This window comes from Equus przewalskii, chromosome 12 (genome assembly GCF_037783145.1).
Source record: "Equus przewalskii isolate Varuska chromosome 12, EquPr2, whole genome shotgun sequence".
Classification (NCBI taxonomy): Eukaryota; Metazoa; Chordata; class Mammalia; order Perissodactyla; family Equidae; genus Equus; species Equus przewalskii.
The window spans coordinates 38,757,301-38,783,881 of NC_091842.1; the positions used below are offsets into that span (position 1 = coordinate 38,757,301).

A 26,581-nucleotide genomic window follows, 5' to 3' on the forward strand; every position below is an offset into this window, starting at 1 on the left:
TATTGAGAGATGATGTTAAGCGTTTTTTCATATGTTCATTTTCCATCTATGTGTCTTCTTTGGTGAGGTGTCTGTTCAAGTCTTTTTTTTGATGAGGAAGAGTTGCCCTGCGCTAACATCCATTGCCAATCCTCCTCTTTTTTTGTCTGAGGAAGATTGGCCCTGAGCTAACATCTGTGCCAAGCTTCCTCTACTTTGTATGTGGGATGCCTCCACAGCATGGCTGATGAGTGGAGCAGGTCTGCACCTGGGATCTGAACCCATGAACCCTGGGCTCCTGAAGCAGAGTGTGAGGAACTTGAACCACTCAGCCACAGGGCTGGCCCTGTTCAAGTCTTTACCCATTTTTTTAATTGGGTTGTTTGTTTTCTTGTTTTTGAGGTGGGCTTTTTTTTTTTTCTTTGAGGAAGATTAGCCCTGAGCTAACATCTGCCAATCCTCTTCTTTTTGCTGAGGAAGACTGGCCCTGAACTAACATCCATGCCCATCCTCCTCTACTTTATATGTGGGATGCCTACCACAGCATGGCTTGCCAAGTGGTGTCATGTCTGCACCCGGTATCCTAACTGGCAAACCCCTGGTTGCCGAAGCAGAACATGCGAACTTAACCACTGCGCCACCGGGCCGGCCCCATTGTTTTTGAGTTTTAAGTGTTCTTTGTGTATTTTGGATACAAGTCCTTTCTTAGAGATGTGCTTTGCAAATATTTTCTCCCATTCTGTGGCTTATCTTTTCATTTTCTTAACGGTGTTTTTTGCAGAGCAGAATTTTATAATTTTAATGAAGTCCAACTTATCATTTTTGTCTTTCATAGGTCATACTTTTGGTGTTATATCTAAAAAGTCATTGCCAAAACCAAGGTCACCTAGATTTTCTCTTATGTTATCTTCTAGAGTTATCTTTTATAGGTTTGCATTTTACATTTAGGTCTGTGATCCATTTTGAGTTGATTTTTGTGAAAAGTGTAAAGGCTCTGTCTAGATTCCCTTTTTTGCATGTAGATGTACAGTTGTTCCAGCACCATTTGTCAGAAAGTCTGTCTTTTCCCCATTGTATTGCCTTTGCTCCTTTGTCAAAGATCAGTTGACTGTATCTCTAGGGGTCTATTTCTGGGCTCTCTGTTCTGTTCCTTTGATCTGTTTGTCCATCCTTCTGCCAATACCACACTGTCTTGATTCCTGCACCTTTAAGGTGAAGTCGGGTAGTATCAATCCTCCAACTTTGTTCTTTTCCTTTAATGTTGTGTTGACTCTTCTGAGTCTTTGGGCTCTCCAAATAAACTTTAGAATCAGTTTGTTGGTATCCACAAAAATAACTTGCTGGAATTGTCACTGGGATTGCATTGAATCTATAGATCAACTTAGGAAGAACTGACATCTTTTTCTTTTTAAATTTTTATTTATTTATTTATTTTTGAGGAAGATCAGCCCTGAGCTAACTACTGCCAATCCTCCTCTTTTTGCTGAGGAAGACTGGCCCTGAGCTAACATCCATGCCCATCTTCCTCTCCTTTATCTGTGGGATGCCTACCACAGTATGGCTTGCCAAGCAGTGCCATAGAACTGACATCTTGACACCATTGAGTCTTCCTATCCACGAACATGGAATATCTCTCCATTTATCTAGTTTTTTCATCAGAGTTTTGTAATATCCCTCATATAGATCTTGTACATATTTTGTTATGTTTGTAGCTAAGTATTTCAATTCTTTTGGTGCTGATGTAAATGGAATTGTGTTTTTAATTTCAAATTCCAGTTGTTCATTGATGATTCATTGTTTTTCAAAATATGAAATTATGACTCTGTGCTGATTGAAACAAAGTGGAGCCGTGCTAAGATGTAAAAAGGAAAAGCTAATCACCCCACATCTTCCCCCACCCCTGGCACCGAGCATGAACACATGGCCCATGCTGGGCAAGACCTTTCTTCTTTCTCAGCAAACTTGTAAAACATACAGGAATGTGGTCAGACATATAGGGATTTTTGTGTATTTTTACCAGAGTAGGATCACACCACACCATGTTATTCTGCATCTTTCTCTTAGCAGAAAACAGTTTATCATGGCCAAGCCTGTAAATAATCAACAGATCCAGGTTCTGCCCTTTCCAGTTCTTTATGCATGTATGTTTTTGCGTGAGTGCACGCGCGCGCGTGCGCACACACACACAGAGATTATTCCACAGAAATAAAGTCGTTATACAAGGTATGGACATTTTATTTTGGTACGGTTCCTTTTTTTCTTTTTTCTCTGTTCCCATCTCCACCCTCGGTAATCTGAATTAGTAACTTTGTGCTGAGTGATGGTTAGAACATGTAGGCTTGTTGTCCTGGTTAGACCCCAAGTTCTTTAAGTGTGGAAATGCTGTCATCCCATGAGCCCCTCTGGGCTGGGCCTAGCACACAGCCGGACACATGTGAAGCAGCTTGTAGCCTAGAGTTTGGTTCTGGGCCTCAGTTTCTCTATCTGTGAAGGAGTCATGGTGATAGTGCCATTTCATAGGTGGTTGGAAAGATGAGGGAGATGATGCATGTAACATGCCTGACACATAGCAGGTGCCCAGGACGTGTGAACTCTTGTCACTAAGTCCTCTATTGTGGGTGACTGGAGCAGGAAACGAGGAGAAGGAGGAACCGGGCCGGGAAGGGGTGTCTGCCTGACACCAGCCCTGTCTGTTGGGGGTGGGACCATCAGAACATGAGGGTGGAGAGACAGGCTGGCCCCCAGGGACCCTGCTGGCCCTAATCACGTTCTGTTTCGCCCTCTCTGCTTTTCCAGGACAAGCAGCTGCGGATCTTTGACCCCAGAGTGAAGCCCGAGGTCTCCCAGGTGAGTTGTGTGGGCAGCGGGGCTGGGTTGAGGCCCCAGCAGCTCCAGGAGGAGCAGGCAGGGGCAGGCTCAGCCTCCTGGCAGACAGATTCTGCCACACCCATGCCCCTGGCCAAGGCCCAGTGGGCACATAAGAGTCACCTGGGAGGTGGACCCCCACTGCTGGAAGCTCTTTCTGGAAAGTGTGTTCTGGGTCCTGGGAGGGCCCAGCTTTGATCACAGGGTGGGTGCAGCCAGGCTGCCCACAGGCCTTCAGTGGAGGCATCCTGTGGCTTCAGGAAGCCAATTTGAGATTCTGACTTCCTCTCCTTCTTTGAGACCCTCATCCCCACCCGCCCTTCCTGGCGTGGTCAGCAGAGGCCAGCCACAAAATTGCCGAAAGTCCTCTGCACCCCTCCAGTCTCACAGCCAGTGGACCCTCAGTCTGTGCCTGGGGTCTGTGGGCCGTGCTGGGGGGGCCTGCTAGACCCATGGGACCCAGGCACTGAGCGTGTTTGGTTTGTTCTGTGGTCGTGCATGGTGTGCGTGTGGAGTTTATTTGGAGTTCCAAGCAGGGAGGCCAGGCCCTGGGTTCATGCTACAGGCATTGAACCCCTGGGGAATCATTTATTCATTCGACAGCAGCTCGATGCCACGCACAGAATGTTCTGTGGTGAATAAGACAGACATACAGGGTAATTGCTTGGGGGGCTTCTTTTGCTGGGATGGTTGAGTGCTTCCCTGGGGAGCTGGTTCGGAGCTGAGGCCTGAATGATGCAGATGGCCGGGGTGGGAGGAGCTTGTTCTAGGCATCTGAGTGAGGGATGCGAGAGGAGGCAGGGCCATGGTGAAAGGCCTGTCACCTGGGCTGTGGGAAGCCAACAAGAGTCTTAAGCAGAAAGTGGGTTTACATTTTTAAAAAGATTTTTATAGAAGCTGAGGAGCCTACTTCCCGGAGGAAGGTGAAGTTGAGGGTCCTGCTGCCAGCTCAGAGGAAGAGCTCCCCAGCGAAGCCCCAGGTCCATCACAGATGCCCCTGGCTTCATGTCTAGGACTTGTTCCCCACCCCGAGTGTAGGGTAATCCACCAGCCTCATTCCGCCTATACACACACCCACACGCGCCTGCATGCGTGCGCACACACATGATCCCCTTTACATAGCCAGTTGCACCTTTTTGCCCAGGACAGTCCAATCAATTCCACTTCTTACTGGCTGAAGACCAAAAGGGGCCCCGTCCTGAAATGTCAACCAACCCAGACAGAAGTGGTTTTGGCCCCGCCCTGGCCGTGGTCCTGTCAGCCCTGTGGCTGGCAGTGGTAGCTGTTAGAGTCTCAGGGTGTGAGTGGTCGGTTTCCCTGTAGCTTTCTGTGGCTCACCTCCAAGGCTTTGCCCAGAAAGGGGGCCACAGGTTCAGTTCGAAGGAGGGAGACTGAGGCCCTGTCCCCCCCTGCTTTCTCAGGTTGCCCTCTCCTCCCCAGGGTCCTTGGGCACAGCACGTGGCACCCCCATTCCTGCCCTGACTGGGCATCACCTCGGGCCAGCTCCCGGCTGAAACATTTTCTTTCCCCCTCCTCCTTCCTCTCCTCCTCCAGCCGGGGGAGGACGGTGATGGTGCTGAGGTGGAGATGGAGTGGCTGCCATCCAAGGGGCTGCAAGTTCCTAGAACAGGGAAGGAGAGGATCTGGTTCTGGAGGGAGCCCCCCTGAAGGGTCTTCTGGGCCAAGGGGACCTGGGAAGAGCGTGGGTGGCTCCCACCCCCTCCCAGCTGCTGGGACGGTGCCTGTGCTCGGCCCGCTGGTGCGGGGGCAGCGGGGCCTGGAATGCTGCCCTCTGCGTGGCCCTGCCCCCCACTTCCGCCCAGGGCATCTGGCCCACACCTGGCTTCTATTAGGGAAACTGCTGCTGGCGGCCAGGGTTGGTGTGAGCTGAGGGGCCAGCTCGGGGAGAGGCCTTCGGGGAGTGCCTTCTCCTGAGATCCTCCTTCATTGCTAGAGCGGGGCGTTGCTGGGGGTCAGGGAAGGATGCGCTGCCCTCCGTCCAACCTCTGCCTTCCCTGCCCTAATGGCTGTCCCCACAGCCTGGAGGCCTGGGGAGTTCTCCCTCCACTGTCTTTCTTGGTCCCTGCCTCTGGTGACCTGAGTGTGAAGCAGGGGATGGTTGGGCAGCTGGCTCCTGTTCACACCCCTACGTTGTCTTTAGATTACATTTATGACCATTTATTACATCCCAGGTCCTTGGCACACACAACCTCCTTCCACCCTCATGAGCATCCCGTAAAGTTGACCCTTTGATCATTTCTGCCCCAGGGTCACATAGCTGAGTGGCAGAGGCAGGCTCGATGTGTCTGTCTCCAGAGTCCCTGGGCCCCTCTGCTGTCCCTTCACGGTGCCAGAGTCCAGGTGGGGGTGGCTGAGGCCCTGAAGCTGTGAGTGTGCCAGGGAAGGAGCAGCCCACAGCTGAGGGGTTTTCCAGGGAGTGGTGAGGCTTCAGCACCCTTGTCAGGGGCCAGAGGGGACCTGGGACGAGCCCCCTGACCTCTGGCGGCAGGTGTGTGGACTGTGCCTTCCCACCACCACCGTGTCTCAGGCAGGCCTTGGGGGCCAGCATCTGGAGCCCAGAACTGAGCCTGGTGAGGAGGGCCATGGGCGGGTGGTTGGGGTCTTACCACCAGAGAAGGTCCCCTCATCCAAGGAAGAAGCCCAGGGCTGCTAGTCCAGCCGCCCTGCCCCACACCACACAGGAAGCGTTGCCGTGGTGACAGAGAGGGGATTTGGCTGCACCGCAGCTGGAATGCCGGGTATGTGTCTGCTCCTGGCGCCCCTGTGCTGGGCAGGCGCTGCCTGGCCTCAGCCCCTCCTGTTCTCTTCCTGGGGCCAGGTGTAGGGGAGACACTAAGGGAGTGAGGGACTTCACGCCCTCCTGCCTCTGGGGATAGAGGCTCTCTCCTGAGAGAGGGAAAGCCCAAGGCCTGGCCTGCAGGCTCAGGATTACCACCAGCATCTTCCCCTCAGCCTCCTGTGACAAGGGCTGGGGCATCAGGGTAGCAGGATGCCCGAGTCCCAGCTGCAGCCTCCCTCCTGCCCCAGGAAAGTGCGGATCTGGAGATCTGGAGAGAGGGCTCCTCTTCCCCAAGTCCTGCTGAGGTTAGCAAAGAAGAACTTGCCATTTTTGAAAATAAAAATCACTGCAGTGATCTGAGGATAGGGGAGTCGGGAGGGCGGTGGCCACCCCTCCCCCACCCGTGGTGCTCACTGAGGCTCCCAGCCAACTGAGCTGGGTGTGCCCACGGCGGGCACGCGGGGTTCAGCCTAAGCTCTTAGCTTGTTTCAACTTCCTTGGTGCCCTTGGTGCCCTCAGAGACCAGAAGGTGCGGGTGGAGAGCTGCAGGGTGAGCAGGACTCGCCAGCCCATGCCGCCCTGCCCAGTACCGCCTGGGCCTGGCAGCCTGCTTCCACCCATGTGAGCTTGACCAGGATGTTTGCTGGAAACCTGAGGTGCCTGGCAGGGCAGCCCAAATCCTGGGTGCCTTCTGGTCCGGGTTCTGCTGCCTTCTAGCTGTGGTTTTGTCTCCTCGCCTGTCCTGGCCTCCAGTCCGTCTTGTGCAGACTGAGAAGGATAACAGTGGGCCCAGCACACAGGGGGCAGGGGCTCAAATAGCCAACAGCGGCCCTGCTGGGAGGCTTGGGGCAGATGGGTTTGTCTCTCTGGGCCTCTGGTTTCTCCAGGTGTGAAATAGGAAGGTGGGAGCCACAGGCCAAGGCCCAAGCTGTGCCTCTGAGTGAAAACACTCCAAGGCTGCCCACAGCCCTGCAGGCGCAGCCACCTCCTCTGCACCCCACCTGCCAGCTGTGCTGGCCTCTGCTCTCCAGGCCGTGACTCTTCACAGGTGCTGGTCGCCCTGCCTGGCTCTCGCCTGCCGAGCCTTCACGTCCTCACTCAGTGTCACCTTAAATCTACTTCCCTCGATTACACTCTTATGGTGCCCTGTCATCCTGCTTATTGGGCACATGCCAGACACAGCCCTGGGCACTTGGCCAGCCTTAGCACTTACTCCTTGCAACAGCTGTCCAAAGTATGTCCTGTTACACTGCTCTTTATGCAGGTAAGGAAACTGAGGCCCCGAGACGTTGAGGAACTCATCCTGGGACGAGGCTGTTAGTGGCAGGGCAGGGTTTTCACCCAGGCAGTCTGACTCTGGGGCTTGCGCCCTGAACCTCCACTTTCCTCCTTCATGGCACCATAATCATGTGTGGTGACAGTTGTTTCTGTTTGGTTCACATCTGCCTCCCAACTTGGTATTCTGAGTTTGGGGACCTTTTCTGTTTTTACCCTGTCCGCAGTACCTAGCATAGTGTGCAGCTCGAATATTCTTATTATGAAAGAACAAACAGTTGAGTAGCCGTGCTTCACCCAAGTGCGGGCCCCCCCATCTGAGATCCTAGCACAGTGCCTGACCTGTGGGAGCCTTGCATGTCTGTTGAGTAAATGAATGGTGTGCGGGTGCTTGTGAGCCATCTGCTTTGCTGCTTACACAGGGGATATCTGCACACCGGTGAGAGGGCGAGAGCCCACGCGACACCTCTGACCGACTTGGGTGACAGGGGTAGGACTGACCCTCACCCCGACCCCACAGCCCCTCTTGTGTGAAGAGAAGCGTATAGGACCCTGGTTCTCAGGCTCCAGCCCCGACTTCCTGTGCTGGCTGTAGCCGAGTAGGAAGGCAGCAGTGAGAAAAGCCCCTTGAATGACATGGAGCTGTTTCCAATGGTCTCCCACGCTGGGGTCGGCCTCAGCGGGCTGGGGAGGGGGCGCTGGGCCAGCTCCTTGCAGGCTGCCTCCCTCCCTCATTCATTCCCAAGGAGATCGTGGGAAGCTTGGAGGAAGCTGGCCACAGTTTGGGGTGAGCTATTTTTGGTAACAGGGTCTTTCGTCTCAGGCTCCAGGGGCCGGGGTGACTGGGAGGGAGCTGTTTGCATTTCCTCTGGCCCACTCGGCTCCCCCCTGCCTGGGCCTGGGGGACAGGGCCGCCTATCCACCCACCAGCGGTGTGAACTCGCTTCTCCACCTCTGGGGCCCAAGGAGCCTTCCTTCTGGCAGCTCCAGCCCTGCCGCATGTCGAGGAAGGCACTCCTCTGCTCCTCTGGGGACAGTCCCCAGAGCTTGGCCCTAGGCCCTCTCCCCAGCCCTGGCAGGGCCAGGAGGCAGCAGTAATACTCGTCGTAATCCTTTGATTTGCACGGTTCTTTGCAGCAGGCCCGCTCCTCTCACATGTAGTCTCAGCTGATCCTCGCAACGACCCCGGGAAGTAGGCAGCCCGGGCAACATGAGCCCTGCTCACAAACAAGTAAAAGGAGGTTCTGAGAGGGCACGGGGGTCCCCAGAGCCTGGGGATGATAGCTGACAGCTGAGTGCCTCCTCCAGGACACCTGCAGGGGCAAGGACATGCTGCCTGGTGGTGAGCAGGCAGCCTGACAGTCCCCTTAGGAGGAGGGACTGAGCCCAAGCCTGGTGGCCGAGGCAACCCTCTTACTCAGAGCTTCCCTCAGCCGAGGTGGAGGCTGGCATCCATCCAGCAGGGACATGAGGCTTCCTCCATCTCCAGCTGGCCTCTGGGGGGACACTGCCCTGGCCCCTTCTGCCCTCTGGGGTGCACTCAGGTGGGTGGCCCACTCTAGGAGGCTCCAGTGGCTCAGTGCTGTCTCTTGCCTCCTCCAGAGCACACAGGCCCACGAGAGCAATAGGGATGGCCGGCTGGCATGGACAGGCACCCAGGAGCACCTTGTGTCCACCGGCTTCAACCAGGTAGGGCTCCTCCCGAGTGAGCAGGGCACCCGCACCAAGAGGGTGGGGATGAGGCCCACTGGGATGTGGGGGCCGCCGGCCAGCTCCAGGCCTGTCCATATACGGCCCTGTGTGCAGCCGGGTCTCAGAGCCCCAGGGGACCAATGGCTGCTGAAAACTGGCAGATTCCATTTGCAATAGCTAAGCCTGACCCTGGGAACCATGGTAGCCCCCCCCAGGGACCAGAGTCCAGAGTCCTTGGAGGGAGCCGCCCCATGTCGCTTGTCACCTAAGAGTTCTTAAAGGGGCAGGACACAAAAACCCAAACCCTCCCTTGCTGGCCTGATTCACCCCCCACCCTGCTGCTCTCTAAGCTCTGCCCTCAGGGAAGTGCCCCCTTGCCCGGCTGTGTCCTCAGACACTGGGTTCCCCCGGGAGCCCTGGGGGCTGAGGGATGGGCCCCCCTGAGCTCTTCTCTGCCCTCTCTGCCCCCTCCTCACAGATGCGTGAGCGTGAAGTGAAGCTTTGGGACACCCGGCACTTCTCCAGCGCCCTCACCTCCCTTACCTTGGACACCTCACCCGGGTAGGAGTGGCTGCATGTTGGGACAGGCTGGGGTGGGTGTCAAGGACCCAGATGATGTCTCGAGGCCAGGTCCGTGAATGAGCCCCGCTGGTGAGGGCCCCTGATGCGCCGTGGTGGGGCCTCCTGCAGAGCTGGAGGCCCGATCCAGCCAGAGCAGCCTCGCCCCGCTCAGCTCCTGTCTGGGAGGGCTGATCACCAGAGTGGTTGGGGAGCCTGAGCTAGGCCTCAGTGTATTGAAAAAGAAGCCTGCACTTGGCCTGATCTGCAGAAGCCCCCTGCAGCTTCACCAGCAGGGAGGCGAGACAGCCCCACATGGGCAGGTAAGCCCGGCTGACCCCGTCGCATGTGGCCCCAGCAGCAGAATGGGCCTGTGGTTATGGAGAAGTCTTCCGGCCTGGGGGCTCACACTGGTGTGTTTTGGCATTTGGGGAGGGGACTGTGACCTGGCAGACACATTGGTGGGAAACGCAGGAATGCACTCGATTTTGCTGTGGGTGTTTTGGTGGGGCTGAGGGCCGAGGAGACCCGAGGCTGTGATAGCAGGGCGGACATGAGGTCACATGAAGTGACATGGGGACAGAGGGCTGGCAGGTTGGGAGACATGAGTGGCAGAGGGAGGTAGGCCTTGGATTCACCAGCTCAGTGAGACCTCCTCAGCCCCAGTCACTCTCCTGTCCCTGGTTGTCCTGGGGCAGGGGGTGCCCAGGTAGCCTAGGAGTACAAGGGTACCTCATCCTTCCATCCTCCCCAGAAGTATGTGCAGGAGGGTTTGTGGTAGTGCCCATGAGGTCCAGGCCAAGCCAGCTCTGTGCAAGGATGGCCTAGGCTCACCCAGCTCAGGCACCAGGAGGCCTATAGTGATGGTCCCCCATGTCACAGCTGAGGAGGGTGGGGGATCAGCCTGGCTGGGCCAGGTGGAATGGGGACCTAGTCCTCATTTTGAAGCCTTAGCTCTGCTCGGCGGGACTCACAGAGGGCCTCGCTGGATACCGCCTCCACCCTCAGGCAGGGATCTGCAAAGGTCAGAGCTGGGAGAGGACCTTGGTCCTTAGCTATCTGTCCAGCCCCTTTATCTTCTGTTTCGCAACTGGGGAATCTAAGTTTCAGTGGGCACAGTGGCCTGTTCAAGCCCTGGGAGCAGCGAGGGTCATGTCTTGGGTGGGGAAGGCTGAGTACCGTAAGAGCTCCTGCCAGGGTGTCACCCGGGTGAGAGCTTTCAGAGAAGGTGCCGGTCAGGGTGGCAGTGATCCTCCACGGCATCCTCACTTACAGCCCAGGGAGAGGCTGGGGAGCTGGCGAGGCCCATTTTGCAGATGAGAGAGGCAAGGCTGAGGGAGATCCAGTGCCTTCCTCAGAACCACACAGTGGGTGTGAGGCTCCTGCCTGTTCTGGGCGCTTGGGGGTTCAGGAGCGAGTCACTAGGACCCCCTTGTGCTGGAGAAATCGGAGCTCTTGGGCCTCCTGGCTCCATGTCCAGCAGTCCCTCCCTTGGCCCTGATGCTGTGCTGGTGTCTCACCCTCCAAATTCCCCAGGCCAGATAACCCCTTCTCTACAGGGCCCCCAGCAGAGGGAGGCAGCTGACCCAGCCAAGCCAAGGGACGCAGCCCTAGCCATCAAGTGCTCCTCCGCCCACTACTTCCTGCCTTCCAGGCCCGCCCTGGTCTGGGATGGGTCCCCCTCCCCCGTGGAGCAGCCTGGGCCCAGCCCCAGCATGGCCCCTGGAGGAGTTAACGATGCCCAGACCCCACGGTGCCACTGGCCAAGGCTGCCCCTGTAATTATAGCAGTTAAGAATAGCCTCACAGGGCCAGCAAGGCCTGGAATTTTTCAAATCACTCCCAGATGGGCAGCCAGGCCATTGTCCCGCCTCCTCCATCCACTAGTTCTGGCCCCTGCCCCACCAGGCCCACACCCTTGACAGAGGAATGGGGACTCTCCAGCTCTCTACATCCCTGGTGGATGCTAGGGATGCATGTCAGCCTCCAGGCTGGCCTGAGAGGTGGCAGATCCCCTGCCCTCCCAGGCTCCTTGGAAGCCAGAACCCCCCACTGGCCCCCTGGAGTGTCGGGGGCTGCCGAGTGGACTGGACTGAAGATGGAAAGTGTGTGGAGTGTTAACTGTGGGCACAGCCCTGGGTCTCCACCACAACCCCCTTGCTGTCCTCTATTTTACAGATTTTCCATCTCAATTTGGGCAGAACAGTATATGTTCTTGTAAGAGCTACAGGGGGTCAGAGGTCAGGCACATGCCCCTCCCCGTTCTCTCCCCGGGAGAGCTAGACCCCCCCCTCCCAGGGGCCTCTGTCGCTGCTCCCACCTGTGGCCTCCTCCCTGCTCATCCCTGTCATTTGTGCAGTGTACCTTACTGAGGGAAGATGAGCCACGCTAGGAGGAGCAAGGCATCGGGGTCCTAGCCCGGGGTAAAGCTGGGCTCAGGGGCGGGTCTGCAGATGGCCGCCCTTCACTTCCTGTGTGTCAGGCCTTGTGCTCAGCGCAGGGTGGAGGTGTGGGGGTACCAGCAGGGCCTGGCACTCAAGGAGTAGCTCATGCTCCAGTCTGAGATGCAGAAACACCACCTGTCTCAGGTGCGGGGCTTCTGGGCTGGGTGAGTGGTCAGCTATGTTGGCTTCGGGCCACAGGAAGATAGGGATGTTTCCCCTCATGTTACAGAAGAGGCAGCTGAGGCTGGAGAAGTCCATCCTCTCTTGAGGTCCCCTGAGCAGCAAGCCCATGCAGGGTGGAGGCTGGGATCCTGTCTTTGCTTCCTGACACTGAAGTGTCCACCCCTTGCCAGACCCCAAACCCCAGGCTCAGCCATCAGCCAAAGGCACTGGCCCCACACTCCAGCATATTCCCTGGAGATTGGTAACCTCCCTCCCCCTCGTAGCCTCTGCTGCACACAATGGCCCCACCCCTCTCCTAGATGCCCAAGCCCTATCCCATGACTTGGCAACCCCATCCTGGACCAGGGAGTTGGGACCCTGTCCCTGCCTGCCTTGAGCAGGCCGCTGTCTCACCTCTCCCAGCCTGCCATTCTCTTCTGTAGAAAGGTGGTTGGGCATGAAGCAGGAGATTTGTAGCCCACATGGCACAGGGCCTGCGGCAGCGAGGACCCAGCAGTTGGGGGCTGGCATTTCTCCACGTCCCCCTGGTCCGGGCCCGGAGCCATTGGGATTGTCTTGGGCAGGGGCTGCATCTTGGCTTGGTCCCCCACCCAGCCCCTGGCCCTCTTCATTCCTTGGCCCCTGATCTGAGGCACACCTCAAATACCTTTTCTGGGAGGGCTGGCTAGCCCCCTTTCTTTGGGTCTTGCCACCCCACCCCATCCCCTGCCGTCCTACTAGGCCAGGTTTGGCTTTGCAGTGAAAACATTTATTCAGCAGCCGCCGTGTTTGGCAGTGGCCAAAGGCCCACAATGGCCCCTTTGATGGGGCAGCGAGGGGGAGGGCAGGCCTCGCCATAGCTGCTCCCCTAATGGGACCCAGGCCCACAGGAAATCCACCTGGGCTGCTGCCGCCGCCACTGCCTCAGGAAGAAGGGGCCCCACCCAGGCCCACTGCCACCACCCTCTGCCCACAGTGACCCACCGCCCGCCTCCTCCCTTCTCGTGCCAGAACCCTCAGCAGCCGCTAATTGAATCCAGAGCCTCGCGTGGCCAGGCCTGACTCGGCGCTGACATCAACGCCCCAGGCCTCAGGGCCTGCTCCCCAGGCCTGGCTGGGCTGCCTCCTTGCCGCCAGGGTGAGGCTGGGGGCCAAGGGTCATGACCCGTGGAGGCATATGGGTATGGGGCCTCGGGGAGGCTCACTCCAGCCTTTGCAGGGCTTCTCTGAGGCACCAGGGCCCACCTCCCCTCCCACCCGGAGGGTCCTAGGAAGAGGTGGTGTGTTTCTGTCACTGTCCTCAAGCTCCCAGCACCCCGATCCAGGCCAGAGCTGCACTCGGCATCCCTGGCCCTGCCTCCACCTCGGCCTCTGGCCTTCCTGGAGGACACTCCCACTTCCGGGGTTTCTGGAAAGACCAGGCACATCCCAAGTACAGAGAGTAAAGGGGCATCACAAGGCCCCTGGCCTTCGCAAGCTTGACCCTGACCTTTGGTCCTGTCCCCAGGCCACCTAACAGCCCTGGCTCGGCCCCTCCCTCCCTACCTACAGAGGCTTCCCACCGTTCAGGATCTGTGTGCCCCTCCACCAAGGCCCCTTCTCTGCAGCTGGAGCAGGAGGCCAGGAGCAAGGTTTCCCAGCATGAGCCCATGTGGACAGGCAACGGGACTACAGGAAGGGCTTCGCTGGTCACGGGCTCCATCCACAAGGGCCTGGCAGGGCACAGCTGAAGTACCCCCTCCACAGAGGGAGGCAGGGCACAGCTGAAGTACCCCCTCCACAGAGGGAGGCGGGCAGCGAACTGTCTGTCAGACCCACCCCTGAGGAGGGACCCTCTGGACCCTCTTGGCCTGTGTCTGCCGTGAGCCTCCTAGCCTCTCGCAGGAACACTGAGCTCCAGCTGGCAGAAGATGGCCTGGGTAGGGTAAGGCTGCCCCAGGTTGGAAGTGGCCCTGCTTCCGCCTGGGAGACTGGCCTGGGCACCTCAGTGGAGGCTGGGCGGACACAGCCCAGGACTGGACACCTGAGAGGGCTGCCATTCTTGGCATGGCCCACAGCAGCAGCACGCCCAAGCCCAGGGGATGCTGACCAGGGCCTCGTGCCCGCTGGGGAGAGGGGTCCCGGCCCCTAGCTTCCCCACAGAGAGGGCTGTCCCCTTATGCCCAGCCTGTACCCCCATCCTCCCTCCACCCAGCTCAGGTACCCTTGCGCCATGCCAGAACACACTCTTTTTATTTTATCTTTTATTTTTCTTACAAAAAGCCTTCATATCATCATTTGTCTTACAAAAACCAAAGTCCTTGTCTCTGAGTTTGAAAAACATTTTCCCAGAATAAATGGGAAAGATTTCTTATAAATATATTTTAACAAAAGCAAAACTTGTTCCTGAAGCATCTTTCTTTCCAGTTTCTTTTGTTCCTTTGCTCCCTGGGGCTGAGGCTGGGGTCACACGCCCCATTCCCAAACCCACTCTCCCTCTGCTTGCTTTCTGGCGGCTTCCTTCACTGGCCCCCAGAGTCTCTTTGGGGTGGGGGGCCTGTGTTACCAGCACACAGCAGGCCGGCCCGCCCAGCCCCGCCCCAGGGCTTGCACATTGCAGAGGACGGGGCAGAAGTCGTCCTCATAGGCACTCAGGCTCAGGAGGACCTTAGAGGTCATCACCTGGGTCCCAGCATCTTACAGATGAGGAGACCGAGGTCCAGAGAGGGGCAGGGACTTGCTGCGCTCAAACAGCCCCCACTCCCACAACGTGTCTTTGTCTTAGGCGTCTGAGAACTTCCTTCCTCTGGCAGCTGGAGGGTGCTGGCTGGTCCCAGTGGGGCTGAGAGCCCGGCCCAGGTGGTCCATTACTCCTGGACTTAGATGTAGGGCTTAGCAGGTAGGGGTCCCTGAGGGCCAGGCCCTGGGTAGCCCATGAGCGGTACCTCGCACTCAGGCCCACTGGGCAGGGCCTCCCCACCACCCTCAGTCACCTTGGGGCCTGGCTCCAAGGGGGCCTTCACCCCCTCCAGCTCCAAGGGCCCAGCTCCTGGCCCCACCTGCCCTTTGCCCTGAGCTGCAGCTGCTGCAGCCCGACCCCGGCGCACACAGTAGGCTGCCCCCACGGCAGCCAGCGCAGCCAGGAGCACGGCCGCCAGGGCAGGGGCGATGAGGAGTGGCAAGTTGCCCTCACGGGCCTGGGTGACCGGGGCATGGCTAGAGCGGACAGCAGCGGGCGTGCGGGCCTCCCCACAGGCTTCCTCGCCTTCGGGTACCCGCCCAGCCCCCAGGGGCCTGACACAGATGGAGTAAGTGGCATTGGGCCGCAGCTGGGTTACCGTGTACTCAGCAAGGGAGGCGGGCAGCCGTAGCGTCACCGGCCGCTTGTCGGGGCCCGACAGATTGCGGTAGGTGAGGCGCAGGCTCCTGAGCTGCACGGCGCTGCCCTGCAGGTAGCGCTGCAGGCCCACCCGCAGGGACGTGGGGCTCGCAGGCTCGATGCCCAGGGGCAGGGGCCGGGGCGGCCTCAGCGTGGCTGGGGCGGGGCTGGGCCTTGGGCCCTGCTGCACCTGGCTCTCACAGTACAAGCCTGTGAAGCCCTCGGGGCACAGGCACTTCAGGTGGCCCCGTGCCTCCAGGTGGCAGGTGCCCCCGTTGAGGCAGATGGATGTTGGGCAGTCCTGGGGCTGGGGGACAGGCCCCACAGTGGGTGGGGCGGCGGGGGGCAGGCTAGGTGCTTCCGTGGCAGGCTCTGTGGGGCTCAGCCAAGTGGGAGCCAGGCTGGAAGGTGAGAGGGTGGGCTCCCAGGCTGCGGGCCTCATGGTGGGCACCGTGGCTGTGGTAGTGGTGGCCGGGCAGCCAAAGTCAGCGTAGTCGAGTTCCAGGAGCAGCCGGCCGGCATTCTTGGGCGGGAAGTGGCAGCGTGTCTCCTCGGAGCTGATCAGTGCCACGCGGCTCTCCCGAACCCAAGGGCCGAACCAGCTCAGGGGACACACGCAGTTGAAGGGGTTGCGGGCGGCCGCCAGGAGCCGCAGGCGGGGGAAGAGGCCTGAGAGCTCATGCGGCAGGGCCTGCAGGCTCAGGTTGCTGAGGTCCAGCTCTTGCAGGGCTGCCAGCCCAGCCAGGTCCTCAGGCCGCAGCTGGGCAATGCGGGTATTGCCAGCCAGCCGCAGGCGCGTCAGGCCCCGGAGGCCCCAGATGGCAGGCGGCACGTGCTCCAGCTGGTTGTCAGACACATCCAGGTCATGGAGGTTGCGCAGGCGGCCAAAGAGCCCCTCGTCCAGGTGCCGCAGCCCCAGGCCGGCGAGCCGAAGTGCCTCCACGTTGGCGGTGTCCAGGGCGCCAGGCTCCAGGGCAGGGAGGCTGTTGTGGCTGAGGTCGAGCAGCAGCAGGCGCGGCAGGTGCAGTGGAGGCAGCGCCCGCAGCTCATTGTCCTGCAGCTTGAGCTCCAGGAGGCGGTCGAGTGCATCAAAGGCGCCAGGCTGGATGTGGCGGATACGGTTCTTGCCCAGGTAGAGGCGCTCAAGGCGCCGCAGGCCACGGAAGGTCCCGTTGGTGATCTCTCGCAGCCTGTTGGCAGTCAGGTCCAGGTTGCTGAGGTTGGTGAGCGGTTGGAAGACCCCACTGGGCAGGCTCGCGATCTGGTTCTGTGACAGGTCCAGGAGCTGCAGGCCCGGCAGGCCAGCAAAGCTGCCTACGTCGAGTGTGGTGATGCCGTTCTCGAAGACGTACAGGCCCGTTGTGTCGGGCGGCACGTCACGGGGCACCGTGGTCCCCCGGCGGGCAGTGCAGAAGACTGTCTGTGGCTGGTTGCACTGGCAGCCAGATGGGCAGCTCTGCACCCCAGGCCCCGGGGCCAGCAGCAGCAGCAGCAGCAGCAGGGGTGGGGGGATCCTGGAGCGCATCTTCTGGTTCCTGTGAGCAGGGAAGAGACACAGGAGACCATGATTCAGGGGCCCAGGGGACAGCCACGCCAAGAAGGACTGAGAAGGGAATTCCCAGCCCCTTTCACCACTCCCTGCCCCCAAATCCAACAGCGCACAGTAGTTATGAGTCAGGTCCCCAGTGCCCAGGCCCGGTTCCTGTCCCAGCCCCGTCACTCCCTCGCTATGTGACTTTGAGCAGTCACATGACCTCATTATGATATTAGTTGCTACTTCCTGCACTGTCACTAGGGTTCATTGGGCTGATGCATGCCGAGGGGGGCCAGGCCCCCAAACATTCAGTGACCACAAATAACCCTCTTCTCTTTAACCCCAGCCCTCCTGCCTCTCTGTGGCTTAGAGAGAACACATGGTCAAAAAGCATCAGGCTCTGTGCCTTCCCCCCAAGCTCCCCCAAATCTCTGCTGAGGTGGACAGGGAAGGGGGGACAACAGGGGGGTTCTGGAGCTGCAGCCCCTCTCTGCAGTGTCTGGGAGAGACGGGGCGGGCAGTGGGCCGAGCGCGTAAGCAGAGAAGCTGGCTGCCCTGGGCTGCTGGCCCCTGCCGCCACGCTTCATGTCCTCCAAGTGGGGAGAGACCGCAGCGGGAAGACTTCACATGGAAACTATGGGATCGGTGTTTTTCCACTTGTGAAGTCAGACCTGCCCAAGACGGGAGCTGTGGGCCCGCCAGGATGTGGCCAGTGGGAAAGTTCTTGGGGAGGGGGCAGAGGGGGGCTGGAGCCATTGGCAGGTGTCCCCCTGGAGGGGGATAGGGAGGAAGGGACCCTGGTCTTTAGATCAGATCCCGCATCTCTGAGGTGTGATGAGAGGACCAGAGGTGAGGGGGTGCTGGCCTCCCTGGGCTGACCCGGGGCTCAGTTAAGGGACACTGGTTGCATGGTGACCTCAGAGGCAGTGCCAGGCCTGGAAACGCTCCACAGACTGGCTCATCTCCCATTTCTGGGGTCCACTCTGGGCTGAGCGCTGAGAGGAGCAGCAGCCCTCCCCGTGCCCCAGCACCCTCGAGCATTTACAGTCACCTCGTCTAGTCCCCCCGCCCCCCACCAGCAGCCATTCCAGGTGGAAATCATTCTCATCACTCCCAGATGACAGAAGCAAGGGGGGCTCCTGGAGGCACTGTAAAGTGCTGCCGTCACACTGCCGGGAAATCTGAGCCAGAGCCCAGGTCCTTAACCACGTCCAGGTGCGGCTGGGCCTGCGCCTGTGATGGTCCTCCCCTTATGATATGGGGCCCCATCCCACCCACTGTCGGGGTAGCTCCCCTAGCCACTCTAGGCCCCAGCTCATAGCTGGACCTGCCCGAGACAGGATAGGGCTATAGCATGGTCCCCTCTTTGCTCAGGTTCCTGAGGGGAGCCCTGGGACCACCCCCAGCAGCAGTCCCTACACTCTGGGCCCCAGTCCCTGAGAGGCCAGCACCCCTCCCCTCCAGGTGCCTCCTGCTCATACAAGGGCCTTTTGTGCTGGAGCTTGGCCTCCCCTTCCCCCACACTGGCCAGCCGTCTGTCCAGCCACAGCAGGTAACATGGCCCCCCATCCAGCCTGCCTCTGCCCCACTGCCATCCATTGTGCTGCCCCTCCCCCAGGGACCTGGGCTCTGGACCTGTGAGGTGGAGGAGGGGCAGTTGGTCCTAGGACGGATTAGACAAGTCATTAGGGAGGTCACTGTAGTCTTGGGCCAGTTCTAGGTAAAGGCCTAACACCCAGGTTGGGCCTGCCTGGGCCCTACCCCCCCCCCACAGGGTCCCCTTTGCCAGGGAAGTAAGGTCATCAGCCTCTGCCCCTCACTGGTTCACTCTAACAGCTGCCCTTCAGAGGTCAGCTGGGGGCCTCCCCTGTTCTCTAGGGTCTCAGCTGTACCATCTCCTCCCTGAGGGGAGGCCTTGTCTGTCTTTGCTCCCATGTGTCCAGAGCTGCTTGGCTCATCTATGCTGAGTGGACGGGCGGGGCGGGGGCAGGGCCTTGCACTGAGCCGCAGATGAAGCTCAGACCGGAACCTGGGAGGCCTCATGTGCCCTGGCCCTGCCGTTGCCGTCCTGAGTGGGGCTCCATGTGCTGCACCGGCCGCTTGCCCTGTGTGGACCCACTCCGCCCTCACTGACTCAGAGGCAGCGAGTGCAGCCTGGCCTCCAGATGTGGGCTGTGAGCGCCCCCCCCCCGCCCCCATGTCCATGTGGGGGGTGAGCCGCCTCCCCCTGAATCAGCCTTCCCGGCGGGGCAGGCAGGGTCAGGAAGGGAGCAGCCAGGCTCTGGGGTGGGAGGGGACCCTACACGTGGCCAGCCTGGCCACCCCTGTGGCCTGAGCCCCCTTGGGCCTCGTATAAGGTCGTAGTTAAGAGCTCACACTCCGTTTAGGCAGCCCTGGGCCAGGGGCGTCCAAGCTGTGAGGCCACAGACAGTGGCTTTCTCTCAGCGCCTTGGTTTCTCCTTCTGTCCACCTGGGCGTTTCAGAGTCGACACCTCCCAGGACTGGGAGCACTTAGCACTGAGCAGCCAGGTGTGGCCCTGGGGGACCTAGGGTGCATGCTGGGAGGTGTTCCCCATTCTGCCTTGAGGAGGGGAGCCAGCATGGGCTCTGGGCTCCTCTCCATAGTCTGCTGGCCCTTTAATCAGTAAAGTCATCACAGGGGAGGGAGGCACGGACGCCACAGGTCTGTCTGGGCCAGAGAGTGGCAATCTGGCTGAGACTATGGGGAACGGGGCCTGGCATCTGGGGCTAGGGAGACCCCAGCAGACAGCAGCTAACCTGCTTCCCAGCCCTGAGGATGCAAGGGTGAGCACCTTTGCCTGAACCCCACTCCAGCTGCCCAGCGAGGAGTTGGCACCGGGGCTTTGGGAAACGGCAAGCCTGTGGCTGGTGGCTCCAGGGCCTCCGCCACAGGGCTCCTGGCACCAAGAGCAGATCAGACAGCCCCCAGAGGGGACCCAGAGGGCAAAGACCAACCATGGAGGGGCGGGGCAGCAGGAGACAGAGGCCTGAGTTCGGATACAAGTTCTGCCCCTAAACAGCCTCCCAGGTCCCTTCTCAACTGTGGGCCTCAGTTTCTCACCAGCCCTGCCTCACTCTGTGGAGTTGTTCTGAGCACCTAGGGTTGTAGCTTTGTGTTGTTCTGTTTGTTTTCAAATGGGGAAGTTCTTCTAACAAGTTCTGGGAGCCATCCGCCTGTCTGGGCGCGTGCTGGTGTGTGTGTGTGCATTGGGGGTGGGGGTGTCTCGTGCGGTCATGGCTGCCCTGCCCAGTGCAATTTCAGCAGCTCTGAAGGACTAGGGGCCTGGGCTTTGATATCTGATCCTCTGACCCCGAGGCAGGGAGGTGGGACCTTTCCCTTTGCAAAGGGTGTAGGGAGAGTTCTGGAGAGAGCCCTGGGATTTGGGGGCGGGGGGACAGGAGGGCAAAGGGTCCAGGGCCTCCCTCCTCCATCTGGACTCTATGTACCCTCGACTTGGCCTGGCTCCTCCACGGTGTGGTAGAAAGAGGCAGGAGGCAGAGGCCTGGGCTCTGCTGCTGGCGTTGCCACCCTCCTGGGGACAGTTGGGATAGGGCTTTAGGGTCCCACTGCCTACACTCACAGCCTGGCTGCATGACAGCCTGGCCACAACCCTTCACCTCAGTTCCCACCTGTGAAGTGGGGCGGCTAGCTGTAGTGCTTGCTTCTTAGGGCTGTTTAGTTTGTACTTGGAGCACTTTCTAAGTGGTCAGGAAACATTAGTTACTAAGAGTGTTATCCATAAAACCTGAGCCCTGCCTTCTATGCACACGGGGTGAGGATGCAGTGATGTGAGAGGTGCGTTACCCTGCTTTCAGCACAGACAGGAGGCCCCCTGGGCCCGGGGTGAGGCCTCCATGCAGAGGCTGCCCTCCACCCTCCAGCGTGGGACACTGGGAGGAGCTGGAGAGAGCAGCCTGATGAGGGGGTGTCTTCAATTCTGGAAGGGGGTGGGGGGAGTGAGCTGTCCTTTGGCCAGTCCCCTTCAGCATATGACCATGGGGGGGGGAAGCAGAGGGTGGGGCTCTGTGAGTAAGGACATCGTCATCTCAGCTCTCAGAGGCAACCAGAGCGCCCCCACCCAGCCCCAAGTATGGGACACACCTGGAGGCACCCACTCACACACAGGCCCTGGGTCAGGCAGGGGCTGGCGAGTGGGTGGAACCCAGGCATTTGGGTGACCACATCACACCTCAGGTTGGAGCACCTCACTGCTCCTGGGGAAAACCACATGCCTGGCCAGCGGGGGAGAGATTCAGACAGACGAGACTCAGAGGCCAGCACACCCCTTTCCTGTGCCCTACAATGTGGAGTGGATGCAGGGGCTGGGTGTTGCGGGTCCGATCCCGCAGCTCCAGGCCTCTGGCTCCCATCACCGGCCCGCCCGGGCTAAGCACTGCCGGCCAGGCCTGGCAGCAGCCCAGCCCAGGAGTCTGCCAACCCCCCAGGCAGGCGGGACTGTGCTGGCGGCCAGGACGGCTGGCTCCGGTTTCGCTGACGTGTCTGAGGAGGCTCAGGGCCCTGGCTGGGTCCTCCCGTCTCCCCATCCCTGGGACACAGTAGCCCGTGGCCCAGTAGGGCAGAGAGGTCAGGATCTCCGTACCGGGCCCTCACCAAGGGGGCTGGGCCTGCTCAGGTTCCTCAGAGACGGCTCTCTCTCTGGGTGGGGGTCGTGGCCCTGCCCTGTGATTAAGCTGGGGATTCCCACCAGTCTCAGCATCTCTGCCCTTCTAACTCCATCTACCATCCCCGGCCAGCTCAGCTCATGGTACAGAAAAGGCCCCGACACTTCACTTCATGACTTTGTCCAGTTCCTTTCCCTTTCTGGGCCTCCATCTCCCACCTATAAACCCAGGGGCTTCTCAACCCCAGCTGGACATCAGAATCACCTAGGAAGCTTTGGAAAGTTCCTGATACCCGAGCCCCACCCCCTGACCAATTAAATAAGAATTTCTGGGGTGGGACCCAGGCAGAGTTGTGTTTTGGAGAAGCTCCTTGGGTGAGTCTCCTGTACAGCCAGGGCTCAGACCCTGGGGTGGAGGGTTGCAAAGGGGGACAGTCAGGATGTCAGCCCATCTTCCTGTCAGGGGAGGGGGGGGGGGTCTGGATCCCTGAGCAGGTGTGGCTGGCTGGCAGTAACTAGGAGAAGAGCAGGAGCTGGGCCCTCCCCCACCCCCCCTCCTCCACAGAGGAGCTGCCTGGCCCCAGGTGCGTGCCTTCAGTGGCACCGTGGGTGACTTGGCAGCTGCCAGACCTGTCAGCCCAGGGCAGGAAGACCAGTGACTAAGGCCAGTCTCTGGCTCAAATGGGCCCTCAGGGCAGTGGGACATGCCATCTCAAGTCAGGAGAGGTGCCACTCTGTTTGCAGAGGACACCTGCTGCCCTGGGAGCTATGTGGTGGCTGTGGCCCAACTAGAAATGGGCCAGTCTGGATGCCACCGCTGGCACATGCCAGTGTAATACCACCGGGGCTGGGCTCCGACATGGGGCTTCCTCACTGCCCTGTCCCCACCCAGGGCCAAGCAGCCATCAAGTAAGGCCCTAACCCTGCAATTAACCCTGGATTTGCCAGAGGAAGACCTTAGCCACTAAGGGAGGCCACCAGCCCCAAGCCAGTTGGGCCCAGGCTGTCTGGGGCCTAGACAGGGTCTGAGCAGGAAGTGGCCTTCAGGGGGTCTTGCTCTTCTCACTCTCCCCATGCCCAGGGTTCTGGGTCACCCTGTGGCAGAAGTAGCCCTTCCAGGGGTCTGTGAGGTGATCAGTGGGCAGGTGGGACTGACCAGGGGAGCTACAACCCTGCCGCCCCCACAGGCCTCTCACTTCTCACTGCTGCCCACCCAGGTCCGGGGCCTAGGCCAGTAGGGACCCCAGTGACCCCCTAGACGCAGCCCCTTCTCAATGCAAGCCAGCTCTCTTCTCCTTCCTTAATTAAATCTCTCAGGCAGCCTCGGAGGAATGTCAGAGCCTTATTGCATTCCCCGGGAGGAGACTGGTGGGGGGGCTGTCCCCAGCCTTGGAGAAGAACTGGCCCCTCGCCTGTCCCCACCCCCTAAACCCGAAGTGGCCCAAGGGAGCCTGCTCCAGCCTCCTCATACCCAGGGACGCTGGAATGAGGAAAAGCGGGGGAGGCTCGTGGGCCTGGCTGGCCAGGCAGCCCAGCCAGCTGAGGGAAAGCAATCCGGCTGACTCTGGAATGTGGAAACCGATAAAAGGAAGAAGGCTGAGCCCCCACCCGCCCTGGTGCACTGGGACTCCTGCAGCACCCCTGCCGGCCCCCAAACACAGCCCTGCTGCAGTCACGCGCACGCAGACACACGCCCACGCCAGACACACACCCACTGGGCCGTGCTTTCCTGCTCTCTCTCTCTCTCTCTCTCACACACACACACACACACACACACACACACACACACGCTCCCCCTTCTCCAAATTCCACAGCAGTGAGGGGAGCTGGTTTTCTTGGCAGTGCAGAGCCTTGGGCTCCCCAGCCCAGGAAGGGGACTCTAAGGAGAGCTGAGGGGGGCTCCGGGAAGGGTCACTTACCCAGTTAGGTGGCCTTGCTGCCCTTCCCATGAGCTCAGGGCCTGCCAGCGGTCAGAGCTGCTTCTTTGGGTAGATGCTCACCTAGACTTCTCTCTGGTCACTGAGGGGAACTGGCTGGCTGGCCTGCCGAGGTGGGAGCTGTCTCCGGGGCCCAGCGGGGACCCTACTTTTCTGTTCCCAGAAACTGCTCAGCCCAGATGAGGTCCACTTACAAGCCCCCATGAGGACTCAACTCTCTTTACCTAGGACTTGTCCCAGCTCCCCCAGGGCTGTGATGGGGATGTCAGGAATGGGAGCCAGGAGCTGTGGACCCATCCCCTGCCTGGGGCATCTCCCTGGCCCTGGGGCTGCCTGCCAGAGGGGGCTTCCTAGGGAGAGCCCAGGTCTGGGCAATATCTGAGAGGCTTTTCATGGTGAACCTCCTCCCCAACTTCCAGAGTCTGGAGAGAGTGGTGCCATCCCAGCAAACGCCCTGGGACACCAGCCTCATCTGACCCTCCAGACCCACAAGTCCCAGGGTAGCTGTTTTAGTCTGCAGCCACAAGAGGCTGGGGGAGGTAGGGACAGGCAGTGCCCAGGGCCCCCAGCCTGGCACGCATGTATTCATCCTCCCTCCCTGGGCCCGGGAAAGGCCAGATAATGGTCTGGAGGGGATCCAGCTGGGCTGCTCATTACCAGAGCCCTCTTCCTGCCTCTGACACTCTGTTTACAGAAGCTCCGGGGGCTGATTCCCCTGGGAGAAGACAGCAAACTCAGGGGACTGCTGTCCCATCCCCCCACCCACCTCCCTTAGCCCTGTTGGGCCTTGCCAACAGCTGGGGCCATACTGGACTTCACTGCCTGCTGGGCCAACTTGAATGGACCTCACTCGCAGGGCACCCGCCCAGCCACCTCTCTATGCCCCCAGCACCCAGGGACCAGCCTAGTGGGAAGGGTCCAGTCTCCCAGCCCCAAAAGTTCTTGGCCTGGGGAGGGAGGCTGTGGTCCTGGTGCCTCTCTCCAGAGCCTCACTTGCCCTTGGTGCAAAAGGCAAGAAGGGGGACACCAGGACCCTCAGGGCCTCTTCCTCCTTCCCACCTTGCAGACTCCACCCCTAGGCCCCAGCAAGAGAGGCGGTCAGCAACCCTGGTGTGGTAATCGTTAACGAATGGGGGCGAGGCAGAAGGGTTGGCACCAATCGGCTGGCCTGCCAGTGACCACAGGGGACCTCGGCAGCCCTCAGGCCCAAGCGCTGCCAGCCCAGGGACACAAAGGACTAGGCTGGCTCCAGGCCATTGAGTTCATAGCCCAAGCAAAGCCCCTTCCCTGGCTGAGGGAGAGATGGGGCGCCCTAATACCTGGAGCACAAAGGGCCCCAGCCAGCCAAGGTCGGTCCCCTGCCACCATCTCTAGGGGGATGGGGCATCAGATACCTGCCACCCACCGCCCCCCACCTCTCCCCAGGGCTGCATGCATGTGACCCCTGGCTCTGCCCTGGGTGACAAGGGCCCTTAGGACCCCAGGCAGCCCATCTGCACACAGGCACCAGGGGCTCCAGGCCCAGAACCAGACTATCCTACTCCAGGAGGTAAAAGTAACCTGAGACTATGGCTTGGCCATCCCCTGAAAGGGGTTTGATTCATAAAACTGGTCATGCCAGAGGGCCTAGCCGTGGGAGGAGGAAGCGAAGGAGGGGGGTGTTTATTTTGTCTGCTCGAAGCCCCGCCGGCCGGTGGGCCGTGTACGCGCGCGCGCGCACCCCGGCCTGGGGCTCTCGGCGTCCCAGGATTGCCGGAGGAGGGGGCGAGCCAGGCGCGGGCAGGGGGCACGAGGGACCCGCCCGCCGGGAGCCGGGATCGGCCCAGGTGATCGCGCGGGGCTGGGGGCCGCACGCCCGCCCTAAGTGCGTGTGCGCGGCTGGGGGTCCGCGCACGCGATCGGCGCGTGTACACCACCCACCCGGTGGCGGCCCCCGCCCCCGTCCGCAGCCCCCCAGCCCGGGAGACACTCACCGGGAGGCGGCGGCGGCGGGAGCCGGGCGGGGCGGGCCGCGGCCTCAGTCCTTCCCGGCCGGCCGGGCCGGAGGGGATCCTGGGGTCCCGAGGCAGCGCGTCCGCGTCTCCCCGCCCCGGGCTCGGGCTGCGGAGTCGGCTCGCAGGAGGCGGATCGCGCCTTAAGAGCTGGGGGCGGGGCCGCCGCGGGAGGGGGCGGGGCGGCTCCCCATTGGCTGGGGCGGGGGCCGACGGAGCCCCGCCCACCCTCTCAGCTGAAGGGTCGTTTGGGCAGGCAGCCTGGTCCTCACCCCACCACCTCCGAAAGGTGAGACCTTGCCGGCCCGCCAGGAGTCAGGCGTCCAGCGCTCCAGTCTGGTCTGCCAGTAGTTAGCCATGTAACCCTGGGCAGATCAGTGTTTTGCGCGTGGAAAGCAAGGGAATATTGAGACCAAGAGTCCCAAATCCGGATGCTTATGACACGCCAGGCAGGTGACAAACTGGAGGAGCGACCACCAGAGCCTGTGGAGACCTGGAGAAGTCGGGGGTGAGCGGGTGGGGGAAGTGGGAGCTGGTGTAAGGGTTGAGCCCTCGTGACCTGCCGCAGCCTGCCAGAGCTTTGGATTTTTCAAGAGAAACTGGAAATCTGGATTGTAGAGGTGAAATCTCTGAATGTGTTATTGTTGGTAGCTAATCCCAGTTTCAGAAACTCGTGGGCAGGCCGCACAGAGCCCTTCTGAGAGCCTCCTAGCCTTCTAATGCCGAGCCTGGGTGCTGGGGTCCTTTCAGCCAGGATGGCTTTCGGGGCCATGAGCATCCCTGGACTGCCTTCCCCACTTTAGATGAAGGGACTGAAACACAGGAGTGGGGCAGCTACTTGTATATCAGAATTCGGCACTGTATGATAAAATGAATGATATAGAGGATAAAGTGAACATTTAGTTGGTATTGTAATTGAACATAACTAAAAACAGTTTGGGGAAGTGACAGTGTACCCAAGGCCCCACACTTACAGCAGCTTCAAGCCCAGAATGTGCTAGGGAGGCTGGGATGAGGTGAGAGGTTGGGCCTCACTGTCAGTGGGTGGGACCTGGGTGCAGCTGACAGTGGCTCTTGATGGGGCGGGGGGGACGGGAGCCAGGAGCTGAACTAGTCTAGAAAAATCCCCTGCCTTGGAGGATTCCAGGAAAATGCTCTGCCCTCCTCCCCCTCCGTGTTTGTGGCCAGAGTCATACCTCAGAGCCTTTGGGGACTCAGCTTAGCTCCCAACTTCCAGAGGGCCCCAGGACACCCCTCCCCCCCCCCCGTCTGGCCTGCTGCCAGGCCCTTTGGCTAGGCCAGCTCAAGTCTCCGGGGGCCCCCCAAGGCTTGTCCCGGGAGGCT

General features: G+C 60.1%; 2 protein-coding genes across 6 annotated transcripts in view; one reads left to right on the forward strand and one right to left on the reverse strand.

Moving 5' to 3' along the window:
* Positions 1–26,581, forward strand: part of CORO7 (coronin 7) — a 58,732-nt gene that overhangs the window by 19,926 nt on the left and 12,225 nt on the right. For all 5 annotated transcript variants that reach the window (XM_070568602.1, XM_070568599.1, XM_070568601.1 and 2 more), the window contains 3 exons: positions 2,776–2,826; positions 8,522–8,608; positions 9,090–9,172. In XM_070568602.1, the coding sequence (XP_070424703.1) occupies positions 2,776–2,826; positions 8,522–8,608; positions 9,090–9,172 (221 nt within the window). The remainder of the gene's footprint in view (positions 1–2,775; positions 2,827–8,521; positions 8,609–9,089; positions 9,173–26,581) is intronic.
* Positions 14,003–25,382, reverse strand: VASN (vasorin). Its single transcript, XM_070568605.1, has 2 exons — positions 25,220–25,382; positions 14,003–16,667 (listed from the first exon to the last, which is right to left on the reverse strand). The coding sequence occupies exon 2, from the start codon at positions 16,655–16,657 to the stop codon at positions 14,633–14,635; it is 2,025 nt and encodes a 674-aa protein (XP_070424706.1). The 5' UTR covers positions 16,658–16,667; positions 25,220–25,382; the 3' UTR covers positions 14,003–14,632.